This window comes from Balaenoptera musculus, chromosome 9, assembly GCF_009873245.2.
Source record: "Balaenoptera musculus isolate JJ_BM4_2016_0621 chromosome 9, mBalMus1.pri.v3, whole genome shotgun sequence".
NCBI classification, from domain to species: domain Eukaryota; kingdom Metazoa; phylum Chordata; class Mammalia; order Artiodactyla; family Balaenopteridae; genus Balaenoptera; species Balaenoptera musculus.
The window spans coordinates 2995019-3020267 of NC_045793.1; the positions used below are offsets into that span (position 1 = coordinate 2995019).

General features: G+C 44.7%; 1 protein-coding gene across 1 annotated transcript; it reads right to left on the minus strand.

Annotated features, from left to right (window-relative positions):
- Positions 1-12201: 12201 nt before the first annotated feature.
- Positions 12202-24826, minus strand: HTR5A (5-hydroxytryptamine receptor 5A). The gene is made up of 2 exons (XM_036863725.1): positions 23537-24826; positions 12202-13738 (listed from the first exon to the last, which is right to left on the minus strand). Exons 1-2 carry the CDS (start codon positions 24263-24265, stop codon positions 13406-13408), a joined length of 1062 nt encoding a protein of 353 aa, XP_036719620.1. The 5' UTR covers positions 24266-24826; the 3' UTR covers positions 12202-13405.
- Between the last annotated feature and the right edge of the window lie 423 nt (positions 24827-25249).

Here is a 25249-nt window from a genome sequence, read left to right on the forward strand (position 1 = left end):
AAAATGCAGTATTAGTGAGGCAGTAACTAAGCCAGCATGCTTTATGGCTCCTGGTTATCCAGTGATGGGAGAGAGGAAAACCGTCTGAGCCACAGTGTCTAGTTTCTTCTATTAAGAGTCTTGCAGAGAATGTATGCACTTGATGGAAGGGTCCTATTGCTAAACCAGTTTGAAAGCCAGTCACTTGAGCTATTGATCTCTGCCTAGAGGAGTCACACCAAAATCATCCCTAAAATAAAAGCCAGCTGCCCTGGGATGGGAGCCCACCTCACCGGATTATCCTTCCACATCTCGCTCGGCCTGGGCTTTAAGAGAAAGCTGGGGTTGGGCCCTGTGGGTCAGAGAAAACTTCTCCTTCAGTATATTCTTCACTTCTTGCTCCCTTCAAATCATAGACAGGGTAAAATTGTAGGGGGTTTTCTTTCAAATGGCTTTTCTTGTTCTATGTGTGTAAACAGGTAGAGCTCTGGCTCCCATTCCCAGTCTGAGCCTTTTGGGAAGTTTCTCCCTGGGCATCAAGGCTCCATTTATCTTCTAAAGCCAGACTCCACGTTCTCTTGAATAATCCCCCAAGAGTGAAGTCTCAGCATTCCTTGCTTCTCCTCCCCCGACGGAAAACCTGAGGCCCAGCATCCCAGGAGTGGTCCGTGCAGCGTGGCCCTGATCAGTGGGGAGTGTGATTTGCACAGCCACTGGCAAGGTGGCATATTTTGGGTGATGTGGGTATTGCCCACCACCCACAGTTGCTGGGAAATGCTACAGCCAACTTCTCAAAAGGAACTACCCTGCTGATTTCTAAATAAGTTCAGTCTGGGTTGTCCGTGCAGTAAGCCACGTGTTAAGTCCCACATTCTACTGCTTGCTGTGGAACTCGGTGCTGACTGAGGGGTCAGAATGGCCATTAGTAACAGGTGAAAATCCTTATAAGTGCTCTGTGATGGAGCAAGGCCCGCTGGGAGAGGGCCCATGTAATTCTGGCTTCTGCCAATGCAGTGACCTTTTCATGGGCTTAATCTCTGGGTCAATTCAAGTTTCCTAATGGCCTACCATGAACTTCCGAAGAATTCATGGGAATGGAAGGTGGCTGCTAAAGGAAAATGAATCTCTCTTCCAGAATCTGCTGTGAGTCAGGAGCAGGAAAGTGACAGGTAAACATGCTTCTTGCTACAAATAGCAACACTCAAACTTTGACTTAAATATGAAGGGAAATGTATGATCTCTCAACACAAATTTGAGGGGCAGCTGGGCTTCAGGCATGAAAATTACAGTTTCGTTCCTTCCATCTGTGGAGAGAGAATAAACCGGCCCCCTCTTTGTGAAAGGAAAGCTGCTCAGATTCCTTAGAGGTAATGGTTTCCGAGGGCTCTGGTTTGAAGGCTAGCTCTGCCTCATTGAGACTTACCCGTTAGTGATCATTACTCAAGATTCACAAGGCTCCCCACCTCAGCTGAGGGCATGTCATAAAGATGACAGTCTTCTTAAGTTAATTTAAGCATGCAGGCATTTTTTAATGCAATCCTCATTAAAAATGCCAACAGCATTTTATCTGGAGCCAGACAAGTTGATAGTAAGGTCCAGCTGGAAAATAGTATTTAACAATAATGGGAAAACCATGACCATGAAAAACAATAAGAACAATACCTTGATACCTACCGGGAATCCTAACAAACCCTGAAGGCTGTGTGGGCAAAGAGCCTGGCACCGGTGCAGGAGGAGAGGAGTAGCCCAGAGGAGGAGAAACTAGCACCCAGGAAGAGAGAGTGTTAGGCTGAGCGGCTGGAGCCGATGGCTCAGGGCTGCAGGTGTTGAAGCCGCTCTGCTGCACGGAGGGCTTCGGCGTGTTCTGCTTCTTGGTTGTGTTGAAGCTCACACAGCCTAGGGCCCTCTTCCTGGCTGTTAAACTTTGCAGCCTTGTACGTTTTCTGTAAATCACACGCGTGTTCACGTGCGCGTGCACGCGCACACACACGCACGAGTCATCTTCACATTCACCGTATTTTCAGTGACCTTAAGAACCCGTTGGCCCACTTCTCTCTCGTATTCACCTGCTGGCCTTATTTAATACCACAGCTTAATGGACAGAAGAGTTGGGCTGTTATTTGTGTTCCTCCAACGTGGCTTGGGGCTAACCGACGGCACTTTTCTCCAGCTGCACTTGTGAAACGTCCTGTGCGTGGCAGGAGTTATTTCCCTAGGTCCTTCCTTTCTTTGACCTGATTAGAACATTAGATTGGTCCTAAAATGCAGAAAGAAATTTCAGCTCATAAGATAAATGGCACATTGTCAAAAAGATTCTAAAAGACTATATTTAAACTGGTCCTGTCAAAAGGCTGCCTTGATAAGGGATCGTATTAATTAATGGCGTGGTTTCTTGCTGACCCTAGACCAGCAGGGTGGTTATAAACATTGTCTGTTTGTCTTACCTGTCCTGCGGCCCCCGTAGCCCAGCCATAGGGATAACTAAATGTCCTGGGGAAAACCCTACCCACCTTGAGGAGCAGAAAAGATGGGGAAAGCCGAGTGAGAGAGGACCCCTCCTACTCACCTCTGCCCCCTCGTGCTCCAGCCCACCTTCTCCAATCTGGGGCCAGGACCTCCCTCCCATCTTAAGGTGCCTGGTCAAGACAGAGGCACCCTTGGTGGGAGACAGGCAGCCTGCCTGAGGCCAGACAGGAGGCCTTGGTGAGCCAGACCCCCTCCTCCTTAAGCTCACGGTGAAACTCCGACCTGTGGGACTCTGACCTGCCCTCCGTGCAAGTGAGGATACACCCCCTGCAGGAGTGTGCCCGGGCTGCCTCAGCAAAGCACCACAGACCTGGCAGTTTAAACAAAAGGACTTCATTCTCTCGCACTTCTGGAGGCTAGAAGTCAAGGTCAAGGTGTGGGCAGGGCCGGTTCCTCCTGAGGACTCCGTCCTCCCCGTGTCCTCACAGGGTGTCCCTCTGTGCGTGTCTGTGTCCTGATCTCCTCTTATGAGGACACCAGTCTTATAGGATCAGGGCCCACCCGTACGACCTCATTTACCTTCATCACCTCTTTAAAGTACAGTTAGATTCTGAGGAACTGGGTGTTAGCGCTTCAACATATGAATTCTGGGGGCGCATAACGGCCCGGACAGCCCCCAAGCTCCGTTTCCAGCAGAGCCAACTGGAGGGAAGGTGGAGCCGGGAAGATTGAAGCGACCATGTGTTTAGCTGCCTCCACTCTCAAGGCCTCCCATGGATGTCGGGAACTCGGCACTCTTCATTCCTATAAACAGAAGCATCCAGGCTACAGCTAGAGGCAACGTCTCTGCCCGGAATGCACGCAGGGAGTGTGAGCCACTCGGAATCCACAGGGCCTGGCAGAACAGAGCCCCCGTGCTGGGGGGCAGACCCTGCAGCGCCGGACACGGGCCCCCCGGGGGGTCACAGTCCTCGCCAGGGCCGCGGCCCACGGGGCCGAAGGGCTCCCGAGACCGTGCAGGCCCAGCCTACGAGCCGCACCTGGCCCTGTCCCCTGAGTCACTCAGGCTGGCTGGGATGGAGGGAGCTCAACTTGAAGAATTGTGCACCAGGTGGCAGAGAGCTGAAGGGGCCGAAGGCTCGTGTCAGTGTCACAGAGGCAGTGACTAGGCGATCAGCTCACCCCAGGGCTGTGGGGAAACAGGACGAGCTGAGAGGAGAGCCCAGGCGAGCCACAGCTGAAGCCTGCAAGGAGGGCCGCACGATGGGGGCGCACTACAGAGAGGCCCGTGGGAGGGGTGCTGCCCCCCGGAGCTTGGGGGGCCTCTGCAGAGCTGGGATTAAGACCTCTGAGGGGAGCTGCGGCTGGCCGGCACTGGCATCTTCGAGGGAACCCCACGAGGCCAGGAAAAACAGCAGCGTGGAACCCACCGCTGCTGCTGGCACCGCCCCGTTGCTGCTGGGCTGAAGAACCACTCCACCAGCAGCGTGTTTGCAGAGTGAACGACAATTCAGAGAAGCTTATTATGAGACGTCAGGGAGAATCTCCAGCCTGTGATTTCATAGAAGATGGGAAGGGCAACACAGCACACTTTGCCGAAAGTCATGTGGTTTAGGCGTTTGTGGTACAGAAGTTAACCTCAAGTATCTTTCCATATCAGCACAAGGGGGCCGGGTCACGTTATTGACGTGATCTACAGGAGCTGAAATAAAGGGCGCAGGAGAAGCTCGTCTTAGATACCTGTTTGAGGACTTGCTAGAAATCCGCCCATTTCTCTGAGTACTTCATCCAATAAAAGTGGTTATGACATCATGGCACAAGGAGTAGGGGCTGAGGTTTTTATGTTACCTACCGTTTATGATTCACCCTGTTTACCTGATAAGACACTAGCAGTCAAAAGTAAGTGAAAGTGTTTCACAGATACTGCAATTGCACCCTGGACACGCAAGCTCAATCACCATTTGCACCTTGTAATATTTCCTACCCAGACATAAACAATTTTCGGTATTGAAATAGAAGCAAAATAACTCAGTAATTGCCACTTCTTCCTTCTTGTAGACAGTGTTTCTTGCTCTGGGTCGCACATTCAGAGTGTGTTTTATACAACGTTTGTTTTAAGTAACACCTGGGAGGTGCTAAATATATATTGAACAGCAATAGTAAAGGGCCTTACTCATCTTTTTTTTTTTTTTTTTTTTTACAAGAGATAGACTGACACCAAGCATTGTACATGGATGACCACAACAAAAGCAACAATGATTGCAATTACCAAACATGAAACACACTCATACTATGTCATAATATTGACATTCAGTCCAGTAATCCTCCACTGTAACAGCTCCTTTACTTTGCAGTGAAAATTGATTTGTATATTCTTTGCCTCTGAGTCCTTGTGGGATTTTTTTTTTTAATTCAGACAGAAAGTCACAAAAATTATACTCATCCTCATCAGTTCACTCAGTCTCATGTAATTAATTTTTTTTTTCATCTTGATCTTTTGTTAGCACTTTTATGAGTTCATCAGTTTTTCATTAGAGTTCTGAAAATGCTTATTCATTCAGTTCAGCAGTACAGTCAGTTACCAGAAACCTGTACTTGTCAGAGTCTTTTCCATGAATTTCTTGAAGATGAAAGCCTTTTATAGGAACATATTTGCAAAAGCATCAGAGTACACCCAGAACTGTCTGTAAATGACAAGTTAAAAATGACCACTGTTAAAGATTTGATGAAAGTTCATAATAATGCAGTTGACAAGAAAATTAGTTATTTCTGAGATATACATTTTAAAGTAATAACTAGGATTATTACTTATAACATTATACCAGAACATATAAGATTTTTAGAAATTTCATGTAATGTCTGAAACATTTATATTAACATATTTCCATACAAATACAAATATAAGATTTTTAGAAATTTCATATAATGTCTGAAACATTTATATTAACATATTTCCATACATATTTCCATACAAATACAAATATAACATTTTTAGAAATTTCATGTAATGTCTGAAACATTTATATTAACATATTTCCATACAAATAACCCAATGAAAGTTTAGTATTAGTTGTTTTGTTTGTTTGTTTGTTTATACTGCAGGTTCTTATTAGGCATCAATTTTATACACATCAGTGTATACATGTCAATCCCAATCACCCAATTCAGCACACCACCATCCCCACCCCACCGCAGTTTTCCCCCCTTGGTGTCCATATGTCCATTCTCTACATCTGTGTCTCAACTTCTGCCCTGCAGACCAGCTCATCTGTACCATTTTTCTAGGTTCCACATACATGCATTAATATACGATATTTGTTTTTCTCTTTCTGACTTACCTCACTCTGTATGACAGTCTCTAGATCCATCCACTTCTCAACAAATGACTCAATTTCGTTCCTTTTTATGGCTGAGTAATATTCCATTGTATACATGTACCACATCTTCTTTATCCATTCGTCTGTTGATGGGCATTTAGGTTGCTTCCATGACCTGGCTATTGTAAATAGTGCTGCAATGAACATTCGGGTGCATGTGTCTTTTTGAGTTACGGTTTTCTCTGGGTATATGCCCAGTAGTGGGATTGCTGGGTCATATGGTAATTCTATTTTTAGTTTTTTAAGGAACCTCCATATTGTTCTCCATAGTGGCTGTATCAATTTACATTCCCACCAACAGTGCAAGAGGGTTCCCTTTTCTCCACACCCTCTCCAGCATTTGTTGTTTGTAGATTTTCTGATGATGCCCATTCTAACAGGAGTGAGGTGATACCTCATTGTAGTTTTGATTTGCATTTCTCTAATAATTAGTGATGTTGAGCATCTTTTCATGTGCTTCGTGGCCGTCTGTATGTCTTCTTTGGAGAAATGTCTATTTAGGTCTTCTGCCCATTTTTGGATTGGGGTGTTTGTTTCTTTAATATTGAGCTGAATGAGCTGTTTATATATTTTGGAGATTAATCCTTTGTCCGTTGATTCGTTTGCAAATATTTTCTCCCATTCTGAGGGTTGTCTTTTCGTCTTGTTTATGGTTTCCTTTGCTGTGCAAAAAGCTTTGAAGTTTCATTAGGTCCCATTTGTTTATTTTTGTTTTTATTTCCATTACTCTAGGAGGTGGATCAAAAAAGATCTTGCTGTGATTTATGTCAAAGAGTGTTCTTCCTATGTTTTCCTCTAAGAGTTTTATAGTGTCCAGTCTTATATTTAGGTCCCTAATCCATTTTGAGTTTATTTTTGTGTATGGTGTTAGGGAGTATTCTAATTTCATTCTTTTACATGTAGCTGTCCAGTTTTCCCAGCACCACTTATTGAAGAGACTGTCTTTTCTCCATTGTATATCTTTGCCTCCTTTGTCATAGTTTAGTTGACCATAGGTGCGTGGGTTAATCTCTGGGCTTTCTATCTTGTTCCATTGATCTATGTTTCTGTTTTTGTGCCAGTACCATATTGTCTTGATTACTGTAGCCTTGTAGTATAGTCTGAAGTCAGGGAGTCTGATTCCTCCAGCTCCATTTTTTTGCCTCAAGACTGCTTTGGCTATTCGGGGTCTTTTGTGTCTCCATACAAATTTTAAGATGATTTGTTCTAGCTCCGTAAAAAATGCCATTGGTAATTTGATAGGGATTGCATTGAATCTGTAGATTACTTTGGGTAGTATACTCATTTTCACAATGTTGATTCTTCCAATCCAAGAACATGGTATATCTCTCCATCTGTTGGTATCATCTTTAATTTCTTTCATCAGTGTCTTATAGTTTTCTGCATACAGGTCTTTTGTCTCCCTAGGTAGGTTTATTCCTAGGTATTTTATTCTTTTTGTTGCAATGGTAAATGGGAGTGTTTCCATAATTTCTCTTTCAGATTTTTCATCATTAGTGTATAGGAATGCAAGAGATTTCTGTGCATTAATTTTGTATCCTGCAACTTTACCATATTCATTAATTAGCTCTAGCAGTTTTCTGGTGGCAGTTTTAGGATTCTCTATGTATAGTATCATGTCATCCGCAAACAGTGACAGTTTTACTTCTTCTTTTCCAATTTGTATTCCTTTTATTTCTTTTTCTTCTCTGATTGCCGTGGCTAGGACTTCCAGAACTATGTTGAATAATAGTGGTGAGAGTGGACATCCTTGTCTCGTTCCTGATCTTAGAGGAAATGCTTTCAGTTTTTCACCATTGAGAATGATGTTTGCTGTGGGTTTGTCATATATGGTCCTTATTATGTTGAGGTAGGTTCCCTCTATGCCCACTTTCTGGAGAGTTTTTATCATAAATGGGTGTTGAATTTTGTCAAAAGCTTTTTCTGCATCTGTTGAGATGATCATATGGTTTTTCTTCTTCAATTTGTTAATATGGTGTATCACATTGATTGATTTGCGTATATTGAAGAATCCTTGCATCCCTGGGATAAATCCCACTTGATCGTGGTGTATGATCCTTTTAATGTGTTGTTGGATTCTGTTTGCTAGTATTTTGTTGAGGATTTTTGCATCTATATTCATCAGTGATATTGGTCTGTAATTTTCTTTTTTTGTAGTGTCTTTGTCTGGTTTGGGTATCAGGGTGATGGTGGCCTCATAGAATGAGTTTGGGAGTGTTCCTTCCTCTGCAATTTTTTGGAAGAGTTTGAGAAGGATAGGTGTTAGCTCTTCTCTAAATGTTTGATAGAATTCACCTGTGAAGCCATCTGGTCCTGGACTTTTGTTTGTTGGAAGATTTTTAATCACAGTTTCAATTTCATTACTTGTGGTTGGTCTGTTCATATTTTCTGTTTCTTCCTGGTTCAGTCTTGGAAGGTTATACCTTTCTAAGAATTTGTCCATTTCTTCCAGGTTGTCCATTTTATTGGCATAAAGTTGCTTGTAGTAGTCTCTTAGGATGCTTTGTATTTCTGCGGTGTCTGTTGTAACTTCTCCTTTTTCATTTCTGATTTTATTGATTTGAGTCTTCTCCCTCTTTTTCTTGATGAGTCTGGCTAATGGCTTATCAATTTTGTTTATCTTCTCAAAGAACCAGCTTTTAGTTTTATTGATCTTTGCTATTGTTTTCTTTGTTTCTATTTCATTTATTTCTGCTCTGATCTTTATGATTTCTTTCCTTCTGCTAACTTTGGGTTTTGTTTGTTCTTCTTTCTCTAGTTTCTTTAGGTGTAAGGTTAGATTGTTTACTTGAGATTTTTCTTGTTTCTTGAGGTAGGCTTGTATAGCTATAAACTTCCCTCTTAGAACCGCTTTTGCTGCATCCCATAGGTTTTGGGTCGTCGTGTTTTCATTGTCATTTGTCTCTAGGTATTTTTTGATTTCCTCTTTGATTTCTTCAGTGATCTCTTGGTTATTTAGTAACGTATTGTTTAGCCTCCATGTGTTTGTCTTTTTTACGTTTTTTTCCCTGTAATTCATTTCTAATCTCATAGCGTTGTGGTCAGAAAAGATGCTTGATATGATTTCAATTTTCTTAAATTTACTGAGGCTTGATTTGTGACCCAAGATGTGATCTATCCTGGAGAATGTTCCGTGCGCACTTGAGAAGAACGTGTAATCTGCTGTTTTTGGATGGAATGTCCTATATATATCAATTAAATCTATCTGGTCTATTGTGTCATTTAAAGCTTCTGTTTCCTTATTTATTTTCATTTTGGATGATCTGTCCATTGGTGTAAGTGAGGTGTTAAAGTCCCCCACTATGATTGTGTTACTGTCAATTTCCTCTTTTATAGCTGTTAGCAGTTGCCTTATGTATTGAGGTGCTCCTATGTTGGGTGCATATATATTTATAATTGTTATATCTTCTTCTTGGATTGATCCCTTGATCATTATGTAGTGTCCTTCCTTGTCTCTTGTAACATTCTTTATTTTAAAGTCTATTTTATCTGATATGAGTATAGCTACTCCAGCTTTCTTTTGATTTCCATTTGCATGGAATATCTTTTCCCATCCCCTCACTTTCAGTCTGTATGTGTCCCTAGGTCTAAAGTGGGTCTCTTGTAGACAGCATATATATGGGTCTTGTTTTTGTATCCATTCGGCCAGTCTATGTCTTTTGCTTGGGGCATTTAATCCATTCACGTTTAAGGTAATTATCGATATGTATCCTATGACCATTTTCTTAATTGTTTTGGGTTTGTTTTTGTAGGTCCTTTTCTTCTCTTGTGTTTCCCACTTAGAGAAGTTCCTTTAGCATTTGTTGTAGAGCTGGTTTGGTGGTGCTGAATTCTCTTAGCTTTTGCTTGTCTGTAAAGCTTTTGATTTCTCCATCAAATCTAAATGAGATCCTTGCCGGGGAGAGTAATCTTGGTTGTAGGTTCTTCCCTTTCATCACTTTAAGTATATCATGCCACTCCCTTCTGGCTTGCAGAGTTTCTGCTGAGAAATCAGCTGTTAACCTTATGGGAGTCCCTTGTATGTTATTTGTCGTTTTTCCCTTGCTGCTTTCAATAATTTTTCTTTGTCTTTAATTTTTGCCACTTTGATTACTATGTGTCTCGGCGTGTTTCTCCTTGGGTTTATCCTGCCTGGGACTCTCTGCGCTTCCTGGACTTGGGTGGCTATTTCCTTTCCCATGTTAGGGAAGTTTTCGACTATAATCTCTTCAAATATTTTCTCTGGTCCTTTCTCTCTCTCTTCACCTTCTGGGACCCCTATAATGTGAATGTTGTTGCGTTTAATGTTGTCCCAGAGGTCTCTTAGGCTGTCTTCATTTCTTTTCATTCTTTTTTCTTTAGTCTGTTCCGCAGCAGTGAATTCCACCATTCTGTCTTCCAGGTCACTTATCCGTTCTTCTGCCTCAGTTATTCTGCTACTGATTCCTTCTAGTGTAGTGTTCATTTCAGTTATTGTATTGGTCATCTCTGTTTGTTTGTTCTTTAATTCTTCTAGGTCTTTGTTAATCATTTCTTGCATCTTCTCAATCTTTGCCTCCATTCTTATTCCGAGGTCCTGGATCATCTTCACTATCATTATTCTGAATTCTTTTTCTGGAAGGTTGCCTATCTCCACTTCATTTAGTTGTTTTTCTGGGGTTTTTTCTTGTTCCTTCATCTGGTACATAGCCCTCTGCCTTTTCATCTTGTCTATCTTTCTGTAACCATGGTTTTTGGTCCACAGGCTGCAGGATTGTAGTTTTTCTTGCTTCTGCTGTCTGCCCTCTGGTGGTTGAGGCTATCTAAGAGGCTTGATGGGAGGCTCTGGTGGTGGGTAGAGCTGACTGTTGCTGTGGCGGTCAGAGCTCAGTAAAACTTTAATCCACTTGACTGTTGATGGGTGGGGCTGGGTTCCCTCCCTGTTGGTTGTTTTGCCTGAGGCAACCCAGCACTGGAGCCTACCTGGGCTCTTTGGTGGGGTTAATGGCAGACTCTGGGAGGGCTCACGCCAAGGAGCACTTCCAGAACCTCCGCTGCCAGAGTCCTTGTCCCCACAGTGAAACAGAGCCACCCCCCGCCTCTGCAGGAGACCCCCCAACACCAGCAGGTATGTCTGGTTCAGTCTCCCCCAGGGTCACTGCTCCTTCCCCTGGGTCCCGATGCGCACACTACTTTGTGTGTGCCCTCCAAGAGTGGGGTTTCTGTTTCCCCCAGTCCTGTCGAAGTCCTGCAATCAATTCCCACTAGGCTTCAAAGTCTGATTCTCTAGGAATTCCTCCTCCCGTTGCCGGACCCCCAGGTTGGGAAGCCTGACGTGGGGCTTAGAAGCTTCACTCCAGTGGGTGGACTTCTGTGGTATAAGTGTTCGCCAGTCTGTGAGTCACCCACCCAGCAGTTATGGGATTAGATTTTACTCTGATTGCGCCCCTCCTACCGTCTCACTGTGGCTTCTCCTCTGTCCTTGGACGTGGGGTATCCTCCTTGGTGAAGTCCAGGGTCTTCTGTCAATGATTGTCCAGCAGCCAGTTGTGATTCTGGTGCTCTCGCAAGAGGGAGTGAGAGCACGTCCTTCTACTCCGCCATCTTGGTTAATCCCATCTCGGGCCTTACTCATCTTATGGAAATACTAATAACCTCAGTGGGAGACTGAAATTGGTATTAATAACATATGTGTCCAATGAAGCGCACAGGATCCTGGAGAAGTCGAGGAGTATTAGAAGCCACCAGGCAATGCGGCACATCCTCCTCAAGCTGCACTTTAGTAAAAAGTTTGAAGGAAAGAAAGCTTTTTTTAAAACAGTAAGGGTAGGTCAGACACTGAAATTATAAAGTAAGATGAAAAATTTCATGTGGACTTTCAGATAGAATAGACTTTAAAAAATTTTACCCTTGATTCTGATGTCGTATCTCCAGGTCCCCATGTCTGAGTTTATTCTTCTTTGCTATGGGGGACTTAATGAAGTTTTGGAAATGGGGAGGAAACTTGAATAAGTGAACAGTTTGTATTTTTAAATATTTGTGGGTTTAGTGCTTCAAGTGATATATACAGAAAGAAGGAAAAATCTAAGGATTTTTCCTAGTGAATTCTTCAAGGAATTTGCTCCAATGTGTAGATAAGATATCTGCACTTAGCACTGTCAGTGACTATCAGACTTCACAAGTGGTGTAACATTTCCTTATCTGATCACGTTCTTTGAATAAAAGCCATCTTTGCAGTAAATGCAAAGCTAAACTTCAAAGCAAGACCACAGATGGACATAAATTTCCTATTTTTAATATCTTAATTGATATAGCTTAGTATGTACAAAATAATACATATAATAATATATATGTGTTGTAATAATTCAAAGACTTATAATACATAATTTTTAAATCCATGCATTCAAAGAATCAGGGACATTGCAGACCACAAGCAGTTTTATTGTCCAGGGTCTTTTTAAAGTTGTGTATAATGGCTAGGGTTTTGTAAGATCATATAAACACTGCATCATCATTTGTCTTGCCTCATGGTTATATAAAAGTGTTAATTTGCAGAGGACTGAGGCCACCTTTTACCATTTTTCTGCTTTCTCATTAGTTACCAGTGTTGGCCTCACAGCAGGTATTTACATACCAATGAATAATAGCAGCTAGCAAATTAATCAACGATCTCCTTAAAGTGCACGTGTTTGGTGAATATGCCTTCATAGTCCCTGGTTACGAAACTATATTTAAGAAGTCAACAACTTCGTGACAGTTGTGTTACTCTAATTTCATGATCTGAGGATAAAAGTCTTTGTTCAGCAACATTTGAATAAATTCCATACAAATGGAACCCATAGTAAATAAGCAAGTTTGACAGATTCTGCGGAACTAGTAGCTATTTCTGTGTTGTGAACAGTTGCTTCGAAATAGAAGGAGGTATTTGATTTGACTTGTAGTTCCTGTTCCAAGTTGATGGGTTGCATTTTAGAACAAACTCGCCAATTGGAACATTTGCCTCCTCGGTAGGTTTGGTGTGTGCGTGTGTGGTTGCCATAAACAAAACCATAAAGCCGTACTGCCTGGTCTTGCAGATGCGGCTGTGTACTTTAATATGTCTGGAGACAATCTTTTGTGGCCAAATACTGGGACACACACAGTAAGTATTAGGGTATACTTCCTAGGACTGTAGGATGGAATATTCGAAATGGGGACTCTTCCAGGAAACGCAATTATGGTTTCCTGTTCCCCAGATGCACCCATTGTGACTTCTTATTCACTGTTTCCTGTCTGTTCTCAACCTGCCCATACTGGTTTATCTCCTGCCTCACGTCTGCCTGGTTTGACTTCCCTGGGACGAGAACAGTAACCGTGCTGGAGTGGGTTTTGTAGAGAAAGGGCACTTCGTGGCCAGGCCCGTGGCTGTTAGGTGCAGAGTGGGGCATAGCAGGTAAACTGGATAAACGGGGTCCCCGGTCCTGCCTGTGGAGACTCGCGTTCCTGCCCGCAGTGCAGAAGTGAGGTGCTCAGCTCCGAGGACCACCCTGGGGAACCTGAAGGCTTGTCTCTTCCAGCTGGTGCCGGGTGAGGATGGGGAAAGAGATGGAGCTTGGGGAGACTTCCTGCCTGTGCCGGCCTCGCAGTCACTGGTGCCTGGAGAAGAAGTTCTTGAAGGCGCTGTTGTAGTTCTTGTTGAAGGCCGTGTATATCAGGGGGTTGAAGAAAGAGTTAGAGTAGCCGAGCCACAGGAAGACACTCTTGCAGGTGGCGGGGATGTCACAGGAGCACAGGGGGCTGATGAGCTCCGTGGTGAAGAAGGGGATCCAGCAGAGCACAAACACCCCAATGAGGATACCCACCATTAGGGCGGCTCTCTGCTCCTTCTGTTCTCGCCATGTGTCCCCTTCTGTCTGGAAGGTGATGGTGGCGTGGCGGACGGTGAACACCATCTCGGGTTGCCGAGCGGAGGTCTTCACCTGGAAAAGGTAAGCAGAAGCTTCAGGAAGAGCCACCTCTTCATGCCTGCTGGGTCTGGGTGGGCTGAACCCAGACACGGGTGGGCGTGAGTCCCGCACAGCCACTTCAAGAGAAGGTCCTCAGTTGTCCGGTGCAGGGACCGGGCAGCGTGTGGGGACCACCCTCAGCTATGAAAACGTGCTGACAGAGCTGGGTGTTTGCTTACATCTTAGAAATGGAGGGAAAATAGGAACGTCTGCAATAGTGCAACGATGATGGAGTCCCTGTTGCTGTCTGTTCAACAGGGAACAACAGAAATGAGCAGGTCATGCAGTATACACAATTTATGACCACGGAACACGAGTAGTCAGAAGCCCGCTAAATCCTTATCAAACCCTGTACACTTAGGACCCAGTATTCCAATATCTGTAACTTTCTGGGTTTCTGTGAATCCCCTCTAAAAAGTTAGAATTTCCTAGAACTTTTCTTCTGGTATAAGGTTCCTACTGCTGTGCTTCCAGAACATATTCTACTGTTTGGGACAGTTCACTCACCAGGATGTTTATCTCCTTGTTTATTCTTTGTTCCGCCCCCTCCCCCGACTTTTATACAAAACAGAGACTCTAAACCCAGAGTCCCTCCACGTAGGTTCTCTCAAGTCCTCTGGAAGGCAGGTTCCCACTGAACTACGTTCTCCAGCTTCACATGCCTTCTCTAAGGGGGTGGAATTCCTGGGAAAGGAAGCTCTTTCCTCCATTGCAGCCCTATTTTTTAGATCTTTGGAGAACTGGAATAAGGGGTGTCTGATGATGAGGCCCCCTAAATATAAGGAAATTGCAGTGGGCTGATTTGCTAAGTGAGCAAATTAGTTGCTCCAGTCACAATGTGGACGGTTTCTGGGTCGATCAGTCATTCACTAGTGGTGAGACTACCCTGACATTAAATCCTCTTCTTCCCAACTGCAGCCTTCTGTGACCCCCGTACGCTTGAAAAGGAGAATTACCCAGCTCGCGCCCCAGCAGCACACAACCTTTTAGGCAACGGACTAGGTCAGAAGGTCTGTCTCTAATCTAACCCATGTAACCAGTTCATGGCTACATCTATAAATTGGAGTCAAGAGGAACTAACTTACCTATCATATAGAATAACTGAGCTGAAAGTAGGAACACTATAGTTAAGGGAATGTTAGCTCATGTATGACTTATTAAATTTATGTGATAGCCTTCCTGTCATCTGTTTGAAAAACAGTGAAACCCCAAGCATTATACAATTAAACAGAAGATCGTGAATATTGAAACAAATAGTTCCTTTTTCTGCAACCCTTAAAAGCACATATAAAATAAGTGAAAATTTCTCTCTCCCAGTCTCACCCCTGGATGGAACCATAGTTACCTTTCTTATTTATTAGTGTATATCTGGGAATGCATTTCAGGGAGTTAATTTATAGAAATGCAAACACAGTTTTAGTTTCATTTTTCAGCATAAAGAAAACAGGGAAAACTACCAATTTCCTTAATAAAACTCAATCGCAAAATGGCATCAAGGCAGCCATTTCCCAAAGATGGCAATGGAAGAATAATTCTGGTCCTGACTCCTAAATCCCTAAGAAATTCTCCTTCCTTTCAGACCTTCTCACTGGTAAGACTGGCCACTCAGGGTTGTGACGCCATTGTGACCACCCGTTAATTCTCTACAGCACACCTGGTGTAAAAGCGGAACATTTAAACCAGACTCAAAGGCCCTGGGGTAACAGTAGAAATAAATACAGCAACACATAACTAGATATTCTGGCTTTTGAGCTATGACACACTCTAGGGAATCTCTCCACCCCTCCCATCCCCGCTCCCTGTCTGCCTTACCTGTGATCAGTGCCTTTTCAGATTGACTCCAGAAGCCCATGCTTAGTCCTTTAGATACTCAAATTCTAGTTGCAAGACACAATGAGCCCCACGATTGGACTACCAGTGTAAGACCAGTCTTCTACGAAGGGTGAGATACACCCCCAGTGGTACATGTTCTATTTGTAGGAGTTTGCTATTGCATAATGGGAAAAGTTGCAAGGTTTCCATTCTGAGGAGCCGTTTTCTCTCCTAATGATTGACACTGAGAATGTCTGCCTCTTTTGAGACTCTGCTGGTACATTCACACACAGTCCTGACCTGTATCCAAAGGGGCTGCCGTATCAGAATGTAGCACAGTACCTCCTCATTCGTCCGAGAGACACAGGATCACAGGGTTGTTTGTTATCCAGGTGTAGTGTAGGATATGAATATTTCTGTAGCCCAAGTATTATAAGACAGTTTTATGGAAACCCATCACTTCAAATTATGGTCCTCGTAAGGGAATGTTAAGTGCCGTTAAGTGTGGGCCTACTTGTGCGGGTATTTGGCAGTTGTGCTATGAAATCCTGGATTCTTCCAGTATAATGTACCCAGGTTCTTATGAGCTGTTCCCAAACCTAGCATGCGTTCATTGTATCTACAAGAATTTTCCACTGTGTGATAGTTCTAATGTTGCATAAGTGTACTCTTAAAGACTTCCCAGTTACTTTATTCCTAAGCTTGTCTTCAGGATGATTTCTCTCTGTCAGTAGGACCCGCAGGCATTCTGTCCACGGTCCTTTTCACTGAGTTCTTAGCACAGCAGTTTGGGAGCACATTCGTGGGGCCCCTTTCCAGCAAAGAATCTAAATTCCTTTTTAACAGTTCTTTTAATGTTCCATGGGGTCTTCTCCCACTTCTTAGAATTCTATTTTGAATTCAAGTTAAACTTTTTTTCCTAAATACATTGTTTTTATGGTTTGCTTCGGGTAAGGCATTTTCATAGGTTAGAGAACTCCGTGTTTCTCAGAAAAGCACACTCTATGACCTTGACGGGAAATGTTGAGCATTTTATGGGTCCCTCTCTTGTGTGGCATTCAGTACCAGCTCACTTGGTGAGAGTGTCATTGGTCGAAGTGGCTCTTCTGGGACGGCAGAGGCTCCGCTGGGAGGAGGGGCTTTGCTGTTGGGGAGCTTCAGGCTCCCGATGTCGGTAGGTGGTTGATTTGGTTGCTCACCCTATGGCTTTCTGACTTCCAGACTCCTTAGCTCTCTGCTCATCGACGATTGCAATAAAGCACTTAATAAGTCTGGAGAATAGACTCTAGTGATTACTCTGTCAATTACTCATCATGGTCATTAGTAGATTCACAGAAAGAGAGGTAATGGGGCAAAAAAAGGTGAACATTCAAGCCAAATTGCACCTTTCCCATCTATCTTTGAAGTGCTATATCATTTAAAGCACAAACCTCACAATTTAAGATTCACATGAAAAAATTTTCTAAGTGAACAATTAGCCTCACATCTCCAAATAAGTGAATTTGGGGGGGGACATGTACCTATGAGTTAGACTTCTCATTCTTCCAAAATGGTTATGTGTTAAATAACTATTTACTGGTTAATCATAAATCTAGCATGTTCTTTTATTTCCTCAAACTATTCTGCTTCACCTCCCTATTAATATCGCAGATAATCAATAGATTATCATCAGTAGTGGGTACTGAAATTAAGGGGTGAAGACTCCTACCTTGGAAGTGCAGCTTAAGGTGATTTGCAGGTGAGACCAGGTCATTGTCACAATGTAAGATGTACTGATGGGTCAGGATGTTCAAGCTAGAAATGATCTTACCCATTTAAGGAGGGCTCCACGAGGGGCAGAATAAGAACATTCCCACAAACTGAGCAAAAGACCAGCTATTCTGTAGCTGTGGTAACAAAGAGCCTTGCTACTTGTTTAAACCCCTTCAGTGGATCAAGGACAATGCATCTCTGTGAATATACACCTGCAAACCAACCATTTGGTGTCAGCCCTCACTTCTGAAAGTCAGCCAGTTAGGGCAGGACTCACCCCAATAAGTGCATCTCTGAGCTGCAGTCAACCAACAGCAGTCTCACATAGTAACCCCACTCTGGGGGTGTCAGCTAACTGCTCCTCTGAATGTCCTCCAGTCCCTGAACTCAATGCTGTCCCCAGTCCCCATAGATGGGCATTCTGCTGTGTCAGATGGTGCCTGACAAGTGTAGCTTTCTCTTACTATAGTAAGGAGTATTTTTATTTCAGATACTATGTGGTGGTTGCATCATCCCTGGACATTCTAGAGGGTCCACTGAGATCATTTTGTGGATCCTCCACAGGATTCTTGGACTGCAGGTGCATTCACTGTGGCCCAGACTCCAGTTGCCTTTGGATCTGCAGATGTGCATCAGTCTCAATGAGCTGAGGTCCAGCCAGCTCCACTGGGCTCTTCTCACTCTGTGTATTTTGTTATACAAGGATTTGTAACCAAGTGTGTCTTTGAATAAGATCATTCAGCTTAGGTCTTTGTATCAAGTAACTAGACCTTTGTTTGAGAGGTGCACCATTTGGTAATTGACTTACATTTTTGTGTAAGGCTATTAGATCTCTTGTCTTGGAGGTATACCATTTAGTGAAAATTTTTATGCCATAACCTACTTACTATATTGTTGTTTTCTTTGTTTTCGCTGTTGTTTGTCTAAATATGCAAAGCCTTGTTTTCGTAGGTTTGTTTGTTTTTTGTGCTTGAATACCTTTTTTTTTCTGTTGAATATAAAAAGGATTGTTCTATAAGGCATTGGCTTGGCAAACTTTAATCCATTCCAAGGCAGATCTGAAGGCTAATGATTTGGGGACTGTTAGACTTATGACCAATTTGTGAAAAAGCAATTGATCAAACTTTGCTTTGGGTTCTTCACAAAACTTAAGTGAGGGCACTCGCTATCTTGTCAATTTATGAAAAAAAATGTCACCTTGTCTAGTTGGTATTCCAGCTCATTGGATTGGTGGTCATATGGCCCCTTCTTGGCCTCTGGTCAAGGATCTGAGACACCATTCACAAGCACAAACTGCTGGCCAACTGTAGTGGCCTTTTTCTTGTGTGTCATGGTTTGTCTAAGTCAAAGTCGCAACCTTCTCCTTTGTGAACTTCTATTTCCTATTTTAAATTGCGCTATAATGCTAATTCTTGCACTTCTCTTGATAAATGTGAAAGAAAATATTTTTACTTAATGAGGAATTTCTGAAAGTCAAAATCAATAAATTAACATATTTAAGATCAACTCTAGAAAAATTAGAAGACAAACACTAAACAGTTGAGAGTCAGCTTCTTTAGTTGTTCTGCTAAGACCTTAAAACAAAATTCTAACTCTAAGTTAGTCTCAAAGATTTTGTAGCTTTCCAAAACCTCCCCACCTTGCACATCTACATCTCCCATATTTCTACTCAGCTTTACCTGACCTCCTAAATGAACTATCCTTTCTTCAGGGATTTTCTCAGGAAAAACAAAATCACATTGTAAAATTGCCAGACAAGAAGGCAAATCTGTAGAATTTCAATTAAAACCTTGGTCTAGAGTTAAGATACAGGCTATAATTAAGAATTTTTCTAAACTTCAGGGAGAAGGGCAAAAAATTGCTGTAGAATTTAGACTTTTTTAAGAGTACTGAACAAAATTCTTATTGTCCTGGACTACAGATCAGCAGCAACTAGTTAATTAAAATCTCCCTCAGATGAGGAAAAATATTTAAAACTAGAAGGATAGAAAAGAGAAGAGCTATATAACCCAGCTGTGGAAATTTAAATTATAAAAATATAAAATACTTAAAGCAGTTTCAGAAGACTTTCTTTTAAGAGAAGATTAAATAAGGATTCAAAATTGTAAACTAAGTATAGAAAATAGACTTCAGAAAACTTTCAAGCAGTATTCTGATGTAAACCCCACAGCTGAAGTATAATCTTGTCCTGTCTTTCTGTAAATGGGCTCAAACCTGAATTAGGGAATTTAATAAGAAAATATAAATTTAAATGTGAAATTGCCAATTTAGAAAATATCCAATATGGGGCTAGACATTTCCAGATATCCTTAGAAAGTAAATAATACAAGATAAGGCTCTCTAGATAAAACATTCAAAAGCACCTCTGTTTTCAAAGATTTGGGAGCCTAGACAAGAACACCTGTAAATATTGTCAGCAGAAGAATCCTTGAAAGAATCAATGTCCCCTATTGGCTAAAAATCAAAATGACAACTATTTAAAATCTGTCCAGTGAAGTCACTCCAAGGGAGCTATTATCACCCAACAACTTCCTGTCCTTCTAAACTTCTAAGGGGAATTGCCTATAATTACAGATGTGCAACAGTACAGCTTTCTTGTTTATATGGGTGTCACCATAACTACCATTATCCCCACAATTATAAAACAATAGATCCTTCAGCCTAAAATTTTAAAGTTATCTGAAAAGGAAACATGCAACTCAACTTGTAATAAGTTTTAAAAAATTGAAAACAGAGAAAAAAATTCTTTAAAAAAATGATTGGTTGTACAGATGCTGAAATAAGATCATGAGAGACAAATTTATGGTGTGGCGATTTAAAGGGCTTAAGGGAAAGTAAACCTTAGTTAATACAAAAATTCAAGCAATGAAAATCTTTAACAATCCTGTGTGCCAACTTGTAACTGATATTTCAGGATCATTATCAGAATACTTTAGTTTCTGTAACACAATTGCAAATTTAATAAGTAGAACCTGCTTCCAGATAAAATGTACTGCTGTCCTTACACATTATCAGATTATAGCTGGTCTGTACATGAAAATGAGTACACTGTATATAATTCAAGACATTACTGAAGAAATAACAATGATCCTAGAGTCCTTATGGACAAAAGACACCACAGACAGAAAGATTAATTAGACCAGAATGCATGAGAGTCCAGATTGATCCTTCCTACGTTATCATGAATGTGCCTTTTTGTACCAATGTGAAAATGCTGGGCCATACTCCAGGTGGATTAATTCAACCACATGACACCTATCTAAGAACTATTGCCTATTGAAGCCCACCCCTTAATTCAGTAATCAAGGCTTTGCCTCCTTGCCTCAGAGAAATTACAGGCATCAATTAAACTAGCGTCAGCACATCTTCAGAACTTATATTAAGCCTTTGAATCTTATGTTACCATATGTAGTAAATCTCCATTGCTAACTGAAACCAGCCAACATTTTCTACTGATTGGTTAACTGTGATTCAGTATCTGTTGTCCAGAGCTTTAAATGCTTCTGCACAGCGCTGTTCTGACAGACGGATATGTTGATTGATGTGCAGTCTGAACATCAATCAGCTCTCCACAGATGAAACTTCATCTTCAAGGAGAACCAACAACAGTGGTGAAGATCTGGACAGTCCTTGATGGTCTCTCTTGAAGCCTTGGCTAAATGAGGACCAAGCTCAGGGGGTGAGAACTGAACTTAGGGCGAGTCTGAGTGTTCTGCAGCCTGGATCCAGTCCTGAACGTACTCTGTCGGTCAAGGGCAGTTCCTCTCGGGGACTTGGTCTTGCAAGCCGTGCCAGTCCCTCACTTCTGAAAGTCAGGCGTCCAGGGACGGACTCACTCCAATAAACTCCCACTGGAGTAACGCCCAACAAACAAAGCTGCTCACACAGATGATGTCAACCCACTCAGACCTCGAAAGTCCCCCAGTCCCTTACACTAGCAAGGCATAAATCCAGCTTTGTCTTCATGTCAGCTCTTTAGTAGTGGTTTCATCAGACTTTGTCAAGGGTGCAAGACCTGTCTCTCTCGTGTTTCCTGTTTTCATCTTGGTGTCTGACAAGGGTTAGGCTTTCAGTATGTATTTGAATAAAACTCTGAAGATACAGAACAGGGAAGAAGCGTTGTGTTTCCCTAGGTAACATAGCTAGTTGGTGGTAAAACTGTATTTAGAAACGTTGGCACCTGCTACCACTGAGAAATCAGGAAGCGTGGTTTTTAATTAACCCTTCACAGTAACATGAAGACAGAGGCAGCACCACATTTTATGCAGAGCTCTGGATCACCTAGAGGCTTTGCAAAGCCAAGGGACCCATTTTTGCAAGTTATCTGGCAGAGAAAGAACATGAAACAATGCTTTGCTTCTGCTCTCTCCAAAGCTGAGCAGTGAAAACCCCTCTTCCTTCCACACTAAGCCCTCTGAGACAGAAGTATAATTGCTTTTCCCTTTTAAAGCTGTTTGGTATTAATTATAAATTGTGTTTACCTGGATAAGCGCCCTGGCAGAAGAGGATCTGTGTAAGGAGGGCCTTGGTGGGCAGCCAGCCCCCTTGTTCCTGACCTGGAATTGGGGTGGGTGCACACACACATGGACACTCCAGGCACTTTGGTGGCACTCTTACCCATCAGCACTCTTTGTCCAGTTTAGAAATCTGATAGGTCGGGGTTTCCCGCATTTGGCACTATTACCGTTTTGGTCTGAAGAGTTCTTTGTCGTTCAGGCTGTCCTGTGTGTCGTGCCACGTTTAGCAGCATCCCTGCTCTCTACACGCTAGATGCCGTTAGTACCCTGTCCCCAAGTCGGGGTAATCAAAAACATCTCCAGACATTCCAGATGTTCCCTGGGGTAGGGGAGGGTAATTTGGGTGAGACTTTTGTTCTAGATAAAAGGACAGGTGCCCTCTGACCCCCTTTTCTTTCTTGTTTCTAGAATGATGCCCTCGCCTTTCTCCCCTACCTACACCTCTGGTTCCTCTAAGCTTGACTGACTGGTTATACTTGGAATTAGCTACTGACTCTCGAAAAACACAATCATATTGCAGCATTCACAATGCATGTCTGTCTCACTAGACCAGACTCTTCATAGGCAAAGATGATGTCTTTGTCATTCCTTGACCCCTTGCAGCAAGCCTGTAGTATGTGCTCAGGATGCTTGATTGAATTTGCTTTGTTGTCCCAGAACCAGTAACAGCAATGGGTGCTGCGTAGTATTCTGATCTAACTTAAGCGTGTGAATCAGGTTCAAGGGATCACCCTTGGCAATGAGTGTGGTAGGGGGTGGGCAGCCTGCACAGCCGGCGGATTCACGTGAACTCGTATGGTCCCTGAATCTTGAATCGTAGGGTCAGATTACCAAGAGTGAACAAAAAGCAGGAAAGCGTGGATGAAGAGAAGATGAGAAAAGAGCCCTCATGGGTGCTGTAGCAGTTGCCGTACCTTAAATGCCACTTGTAAAGAGCTGGGGAATTGTCTGCCTTAGCGTTTTAATTTCCTCCTGCAGCTTTACTCATGTCCCGGGAGGCAAGCAAGTGGTCCTCAGCTGCACGCACAGTCTGATCAGGGGTGGGGACAGGCCCAGAAAGTAGCACCACAGGCAGTGGGAGCACATAACAAGGGCAGGCTCTGAGACAGGTGTAAATAGCATCTTTAATCTTGCGTGAGGAGAGGAGGGTGCTGAGCACGACAGTAACCCAGGAGGCACCACACTTCGCAAAATTAATTGGCAAAGAAAAAAACAGACTGGGTTGAAACACTACCCTGCTTTGCCTGATGTATGGCAGTCTTCCTGCCAAGTCAGATGACCGTCCCTCCCTTCCCACCTCCTCAAACACCCCCCACTGTCAATGCAGGAAGCTGCACTTTTCTCTAGTGCAGCCCCAGACACCAACTTCCTCAGGCGTCCTAAAGGATGTTATAGATCCATAGAATTTTCAAGCCTAGTGGGACCCTGTAGAATTATGTAGTCCAGATCCCTCGTTTTGTATATAGGGAAAGAACCCATGAGAGATGACCTGCTCCGTGGATCTGAGCAAGTCAGAGCAGAGTCTGTGACGCTTTCTTTCTCTCTCCCAGTCTACCTCCTTCCCTTCCCCTCCAGCCCCCGCCAAAATACTAAGAAGTCCCACTTTCTACGGATGTGTGGGGAGATGTGCTGGGGATGAGGCCTGGGCAGATGCAAGCCAAGTATTTTTAAGGATCACGTTAACACCCACCTCCACAGCTTCGGATACGGGGGAGACGCTGTTGGCCTTCCGGGGGCCCACGCGGACCTTGGCCGCCTTGTAGATCTTCCAGTACACGAAGAGCACCACGCAGAGCGGCAGGTAGAAGGCGCCCACGGTGGAGAACACGGTGTAGGAGGGCTCGCGGCTCACCTGGCACTCCTCGCTGCCCTCAGAGTAGCCGAAGAGCAGCAGGGCCAGGGAGATGACTGCGGAGAGCGCCCAGGTGAGCGTGATCATTACGTTGGAGATGCGCTTGCGGGCGCGCAGCGTGTATTCCAGGTGACGGGTGATGGACCAGTAGCGGTCCAGCGCGATGGCCGTCACATTCCAGCTGCTGGCCGTGCAGCAGAGCACGTCGCATGCGATCCAAAGCTGGCACAGCCGCCGGCCCAGCTGCCAGCGGCGCCCGGACAGCTCGTGCACCAGGCTCAGCGGCATGACCAGGGCAGCCACCAGCACGTCCGAGACGGCCATGGGTGCCACCAGGCTGTGCGGAACACGATGGAGCGTGCGCACGCGGAGGATGGTCGCCAGCACCAGCAGGTTCCAGGCGAGCGTCGCTGCCACCAGGAAGCCCAGCAGGGTGAGAACAAGCACGCCGAAGACGGAGAGGAGGGGCAGGCTGGGGCGCGGGTCTTCTGCGTCCAAGCTGCGGTTGGTCTCCAGGGGGGCGGGGGTGGAGAGGATGAAGTAGGTGAGGTTCACCGGCAGATCCATGTCTGGGTCAGGAGACGGGCTCACCGGCGCGTGGAGAAGGCGCGCTCAGGAGGATGTGTGGTGAGCACTGTGTCGGAAGCCCCTCCGGACGTCTGTCGCTTCTGGCCAGTGGCAGGGTTTCTGGAGAGTGTCTGTGGGACTTGCGCCGACCTCCTGCCAGTGAGCCCCCGTGGGAGACGGTGTGGCGGAGAGGAGAGGAGGGCGCTGGGCTGGGAGCCGCGGCAGGTCTGGAGCCCTCAGGGGCTGGGAGAGCAGAGGCGAGGGGCTGGGTCTCGCAGCCGGGGCCCGGCTAAGCTGCCCCGTGAGCGGGGCTCTTCGCCTCGGCGGAGACAGCAGTCTGGTCGCCCGGAGTCGGGCATCTCCCAAGTGGAGGAGGAGCTGGGTGCCCCCGGAGCGTGTGGGCGCCGAGAGACGGGCTGGTGCGTCAGAGCAGCGGATCTCGCCGCGCGGCCTCCCTGCCCGCCCCTCTCGCCCGCGGCGGCAGCGGGCTGCAACCTCAGCCCCGTGCTGGGGGCGCCGAGCAGGGACCTGCTTTCTAGGTCCGGCCTTCTGCTCTTCGCCCGCCCCTTCCCCGCCCCGTCTGGGGCTGCGGCTCCGGCCCCGGAGAGCGGATGCTGGCGCGCCCGCCCAGGCCTGTCTTATCGAGCTGGGGATCCAGCCTACGTAAGGCGTCAGCTGGTAAGGCCGCCTCACGCCCGGAGCCGGCGGCGCCCGCGCTGGCGCTGTCCCCGGTGCTGCCGGCTGTCCCCGCCCCGGCGCGCTAGGCTTGCTGCTGTCCATGGTGCTGCCGCTTCGCCCCGAAATGCGTTCCCCTCGTGGGACAAGTTTCCCAGAGAACTTGCCTTGAAATGTTCCTCTAGCCACCGCCTGCCCACGTCCTTCTGGGGGTGGTCTGGGTACCTTGAGCGGGTTCTTAGCTTTCCACAGGTCTTAACCTTTGCTACGTGTGTTCCGGGTTAAGGGTCTAAGATGATTTCGCTGGCT